Source organism: Elephantulus edwardii, unplaced genomic scaffold (genome assembly GCF_000299155.1).
Source record: "Elephantulus edwardii isolate Elephantulus edwardi_28Jun2011 unplaced genomic scaffold, EleEdw1.0 scaffold00176, whole genome shotgun sequence".
Classification (NCBI taxonomy): Eukaryota; Metazoa; Chordata; class Mammalia; order Macroscelidea; family Macroscelididae; genus Elephantulus; species Elephantulus edwardii.
Genome location: NW_006399926.1, coordinates 4,392,105 through 4,398,255, shown reverse-complemented (window position 1 = coordinate 4,398,255; position 6,151 = coordinate 4,392,105). Strand labels below are relative to the sequence as shown.

The 6,151-nt window shown below is 37.1% G+C and overlaps 1 protein-coding gene across 2 annotated transcripts in view; it reads right to left on the bottom strand.

Moving 5' to 3' along the window:
- Nucleotides 1-6,151, bottom strand: part of NUP210L (nucleoporin 210kDa-like) — a 191,842-nt gene that overhangs the window by 152,977 nt on the left and 32,714 nt on the right. For both annotated transcript variants that reach the window (XM_006895862.1, XM_006895863.1), the window contains exons 6-7: nucleotides 4,327-4,459; nucleotides 3,029-3,187 (exon numbers count right to left, since the gene is read on the bottom strand). In XM_006895862.1, coding sequence (XP_006895924.1) covers nucleotides 3,029-3,187; nucleotides 4,327-4,459 — 292 coding nt within the window. The remainder of the gene's footprint in view (nucleotides 1-3,028; nucleotides 3,188-4,326; nucleotides 4,460-6,151) is intronic.

Genomic DNA, 6,151 nt, shown 5'->3' with positions numbered 1-6,151 from the left:
TAGAGAGGTCCCTAACCACAGACTTTCCCATCACAATACGTTTTTTGATTTCCTGGCTACTGGTGCCAAGAGTGTTAACCGTGGAGCCGAGCAAACTGAAGCTGTGAACAATCTCAATCTCTTCACCATCCATCCTGATGCTACCGATTGGTCCAGTGGTGAGAATCTAATTACCATGTGAAAAAAGTACTCACTATATTTCCTTTAAAACCTACTCATTCTCTTATATTCCTCATTTCCACGAAATTTCCCTCCACCTATGCCAGATGGATAATCAGGTTATATTATCCAGATGGACAACAAGTTATAGATATTGTTATTGTTGTTGATTGCCTTCGAGTTGAGCCCATCTCATAACAACCCTATGAACAAAAGGTCTGAAGCCTTTCTATAATTATCGACATTTATTAAAGTTCATAGAGTTTCTGGAAGCATGTTGTTTAGGAAGTGGATGCCACTATCACTAACAATATCCTCCATAATATATACATTGTTGTTATGTGCCATCAAGTCATCTGTGACCCATAGTGACCCTATGTACAGCAGCTCTGAACTCTGCCCTGTCCTGAGCCAGTCTCACTGATATTGACACACCAACCTCCATTGCCCCAGTTACTGTATCAATCCATCTCATCCAGGGCCTTCCTCTCCTGTGCTGTCCCTCCACTCTTCTGGGCATGATTTCCTTCTCCAAGGACTGGTCTCTTCTGGCTATATGCCCTAAGTATGTGACATGGAGCTTAAAATGCTACCATTCAAGGAGAAACTTGGGGGGGGAAAGGAGAAACTTGGTTTCATCCTCTCCAAGACAGACCTATTTGTCTTCTTGGAAGTCCATGGTATTGTTCAAGACTCTTCTCCAGCACAACTTGAAGCATCAATTCTTCTTCTGTCATTCTTAGTCATTGTCTAGCTCTCTGATTCACAGCAAGTAATTGTAAAGACCATGGCCTGGATTAGGCGCACCATAGTCTCTAGACTGACATTGTTGCTTTTCAGTACTCTGGAGAAGTCCCTGACAGTAGATTTTCCCAATGCAATTAGTCTTTTGATTGATTTTTCTGACTGCTGGTGCTAGAAGTGTTGCTTGTGGAGCTGAGCAAGCTGTAATAGTTAACAACCTCAATCTCTTCTCCATCTATCATGGTGCTACTAACTGCCAATATATGTATCTATGATACAGATAGATAGCTATACTTTTTTGTTTTGTTTTGTTTTTTATATTTTAACATTTTCTATCTTGGAAGAAGTAGTACTAAGGACTGAGAAACACTAGGGGAAGAAGTTATATAAGCCTGGTAGGGAATTCAGAGGACAGCCTGAGATATAATGTGGCTTAATAAAGTATTCTTTTGTAAGTACAGTGAATCTTTGAGGATGCAGTCTTAGCCTTTTTTGTCATTTTTTATCACTCTCTATTTGGGGACTCTGGTGCCTTAGTGGTAAGGAGTTTAGGGAGCTCTGGTGGCTTAGTGATAAGAAGTTGCTCTGTCAACCCAAAGGCATGAGGTTCAAATCCATCAATTACTCCATGGGAGAAAGATGGGCATTCTCCACGCATGTGGTTAACTGCCTCTGTTAACCCTCTGGAGGGTCAGCTATGGGTCAGTTCCAACTTGATGGTACAAAACAACAAGTAGGGGAAGATATTTTTAACTTCCTTTCCTCTGACACTTTTTGAGTTTCACAGGCTTTACTATTGTATTTGAAGACAAATATCTTAGGCATTTAAAAATTATTAAAAACTTTGGACCAAATTATTCTCTTTGACATGCTTTAGACAAAATATATAAACAGTCCATTGATGGGGCAACAGTTAAAGGCTGGACTACTAACCAAAAATTTGATATTTCAAATTCACCCAATGGTTTCATTGGAGACAGACCTGGTGATGTCCTCCTGGAAAGATTATATCCAAGAAAACCCTACTGGGTAGTTTTACTGTGTCTTGTAAGAATGCTATGAGTCAAAATCAACTTTCTGACACCTAACAACATTACTCTACAAGAAATTCCTTTCAAGCCTGATGGAATATAATCAGAGTAAGCAAGCCTACAGCTCTTTTGTAATCATATCATCTACCTCATTCTGCTACATTCGTTTCCTACTACATTCTCCCAGTTCACTACACCTCAATATCTTCTTGCTGCCCCTGAAATATGCCAAACACACTCCTGCCTCAGAACTTCCATCCAGATATCTGCATGGCTCATAGCTCTCGGTTTCCTTTTCACAGAGAAATAAAATAGCACTCTGTATTCCAAAAGCTTAGAACAATGCTGAGCATATAGAAGGAATATGTATTTGTTGAATAAATAAAAATATTCAGAAGACAGGGAAAGTTTCCAAGTAAAATGAGACATGTAGTCCAAATTATGTACCAATTTTCTGAAAATTTTAATTGGGCCTTTTCCCATTAACTATAGTAGAACCTGTGTATCTCTCTCTTTGTTCATGCCTTACAGAGCAGTTTAGTCTATTTTAAGAAAATGATATTTAATTCAACTGAGCAAATAGTAATCAAACTTTACTACAGACAGTATCATCTTTTCTCAATTACTAATGTGAAAACAGACAAGAAGTGAAAAAAAATTCACATACATTCCTCCACAATCTATTCTACACCCTACAATTCACAAATAAATACTGAAGGTAACAAATCCCAAGTTCAGTTATTCTCCTATCTCCTCTACTTACCCTTCATTAGAAATTATGATAATCACAATTCATAGAAAAGAAACTGATAAAAAAATAAAACAAGTGCTGTGTAACTGTGAAACTTGCAAAAGTTAGAACCTGTACAAGAATTTGTCAAAGAAGGAAAATAAAATATTTTTATTAATAGATAGCTCTGGAAAAGTGGTAAGGCTGTTCCCCATCAAGGGAGGAAAAGTTGTGAGAGCCATAGAAACAAGGTAGGTCTGCTGAGTTCTCCGGTTTCGCTGTATTATAATCTCTAAGTAAGTGGACCATGTCTTATATGCCAGGGAAGCTTACACTGGTAGTTAACACTTTAACAAAAGGATACTTTTATGGACGAACACAAGATTAATTTGACCCAGTTGGACTGCAGTCACCACGGCTGTTTTCTCATCAAGTAAAGCCACTTTCTCAGAAAGAGATTGATTACATGCAACTCTATGGTCTTGCAATTCCAGTGTATAATGTTCCAGGGGAAACTGCACTTCTGTAAGATACGAAAAGTTCATAAATGTATTAAAAATAGCCATTCCAACAGATAATTGTGTATAGTTGAATTATGAGAGAAAAATCAGGCAAGTCATCGAAAATAAGATATAGTCTGCTTTTAATATCTTTCTCACTAGGAGGAAATCTTACATGCCCTGGTGGCACAATTGTTTAGTGCTCAACTGTTCCTGAAAAGCAGGTGGTTTGAACCTACCAGCCACTTCAAGAGAGGAAGATGTGGCAGTCTTCTTCTGTGAAGATTTACAGGCTTGGAATCCCACAGAGCAGTTCTACTATATCCTATATGGTTGCTAGGAGTTGGAATCAACTTGACTTTAACAAGTTGGGTCAGGGGTTATGATAGGTTTCTATATGTCTCCATCTCTGAGGGAATACTAGTGAGTTTATTGGGTTGGTTTTTTAAAACTTTTATTTTATTTTGTGTGTGTGTGTGTGTGCCATCAAATCAGATCTGACTGGTAAAGGAGAAGACTGCCCCTCCTTCTCCAGCAGAGCATCTGGTGGGTTTGAACCGTGCACCTCTGGGATTGCAGTGCAGCTTTCTGCCACTAGGCCACCAGAGCCCCCTTAATGAGTTTATTGCTGTTATATGTTTAGAACAATGTTGAAAACCTGAAACTAGTGATATGAGAAGAGCTGGAAAAATTGTTGCTAGGTACAATAAGCAAAGAACTAATGTTAGGGGCACAATTATATGCTTTATAAATTATGAGTTTGGAGACCAGTAAGATTATTAAGTTTTCAGTTAATGAACTGAATTTCTCAAAACACAACTTTTTCAAGGACTTTCAAATACTTATTTATTTCCTTCTGGGAAGTAGTATCTTTGTCCATCCCTTTATCCAACTCTGACAAACTTTTCATGTTGTTTTAATAACAAACTGAGGTATCCATAGGGACTGAAGTTAAATGACCTGCCTTCCTGTTCAGGGCATAGACATTATTGCTATACAGCACTAGCTCAAGTATAGTAAATAAAGGAGTATATTATCATAAAACACAATGTGAAAACACAAATAGCTACTTGTACATATAATGTAATGTTGCTTTTCTGGTTCTTATACAAATCCAGCAGCAAGGATCTGAAAAATTTAATGATTTGGAAAATTATTTTACCTGTCATTCTTCCCTGAACCATTTTTGCAACTCGGTATTTAATATATGCTCCTACTAAGAGATAGATGTCATGAGATGGTATAAGAAATATATTCTCCAAAACAAGTAGACGTATCAATGCAGCTGCCACTTTCTAAAAGAGAGGTGGGGCAAGGATAAGAAAAATATCCATGGCCAAATTCTGAAGGACATATTTTGTAAAAATTATCTTTTACATGGATATTTAAAAATACTTATTAAAGATTAAGAAATGCTTTCAATCACAAGATATCATTTCAGTTAGCCTTAAAAAGTGATCATGATAAAGAAATAAAGCCCTACAAAACAAACTGATATATACGTGCCTATACTCATTGCAGCATTATTTACAATAGCACAGAGCTGCAAGTAAGCTAAGCATCTATAAGCGGATAAATGATTAAAGAAACTATAGTACATTTACACAGTAGAGCATTATGCATCACTATGAAAAAATAAAGAACACTGTACAACAGAGACAATGTGCAACAAATTATGTTGAGACATGAGTCACAAAAGGACAATTATAAGACCACTATTATAAAAACCTAAGGAAAGGTTTACACACAGAAGAATTCTTAGATGGTTACCAGGGAGAGAAGGGGGAACAAAAATTCATAAACAGAGAGGTTGAAAAGAAAGACAATATACAATAAGGAGGTGATTAGATATAATTAATTCATTCTATTAATCAATTGTAGGGAGCCCTGGTAACCAAGTCTAAATGGAGCTGTGCTCTAATCCAAAGGCAGTGCTGTCTGGTGGTTTAAGCGGCTCTACTAGTTGCTCCATGGGAAAAAGATGAGTAATCTCCTTCTAGGCAATTTACAGCCTCTCAAAATTTACTAGAGGGTAACCAATGAGTTGGTTCTGAATTGATGGCAGTGAGATTGAATTGTATTTATTAGTCAATTGTAGTTAATGAGATAAAACAAAATGTGCATGAATAATTAAATGAAAGAATAGTATTTTAAAATTTCACTCAAATAAAAATTGAAAAATCATTTTGTTGTTGTTGTCATGTGCTATCAATTTGCCTGCAATTCATAGGCTCTCTATGTACAACATCTCTGAACTCTGGTCTATCCTGTGCCAGCTTTACTGTCTCTGACACCTACCCCTATTACCCCAGTCACTGAATCAATCCATCTCATCAAGGATCTTCCTATCTTGCGCTGTCACTCCACTGTTCCAAACATGATAATCCACTACAAGGACAGGGCCCTCCTTGCAACATGCCCAAAGTATGTCAGACAAAGTCAGTTAATTGAAAGTTGGTTAGGAGAATTTTTGTAGCAGACAGTGAAATCTTACCTTTTCTCCTTTAATCATATTTGCCTTAATTTACCTATTGTTTCTTGTATAGAAGACTTTTTTTAACACTGCTACTCTTAAAAAAAATAACTCATTATGTAATGAATAGTGAACAATTAATAGTGAATAAATAATAATTAATTAATTCCTCCTGGCCACATGCCCAGCATATGTGAGGTGGAGCTTCAAAATCCTAGCCTAAAAAAAAAAATAAATCCTAGCCTCCAAGGAGAAACTTGATTTCATCCTAAGACATACCTGTTTGTTTTCTTGGCAGTCCATGGTATGTTCAAGACTCTTCTCCAGTACCACAACTCAAAGGTATTAATTCTTTTTCTGTCATCCTTAGTCATTGTCCAGCTCTCTGATGCATAGCAAGTAATTGCAAAAACCATGGCCTGGATCAGGCACACCTTAGTCTCCAGACTGACACTGTAGTTCCTCAGGACTTTGAAGAGGTCCCTGACTGAAGATCTTCCCAACACAATTTGTC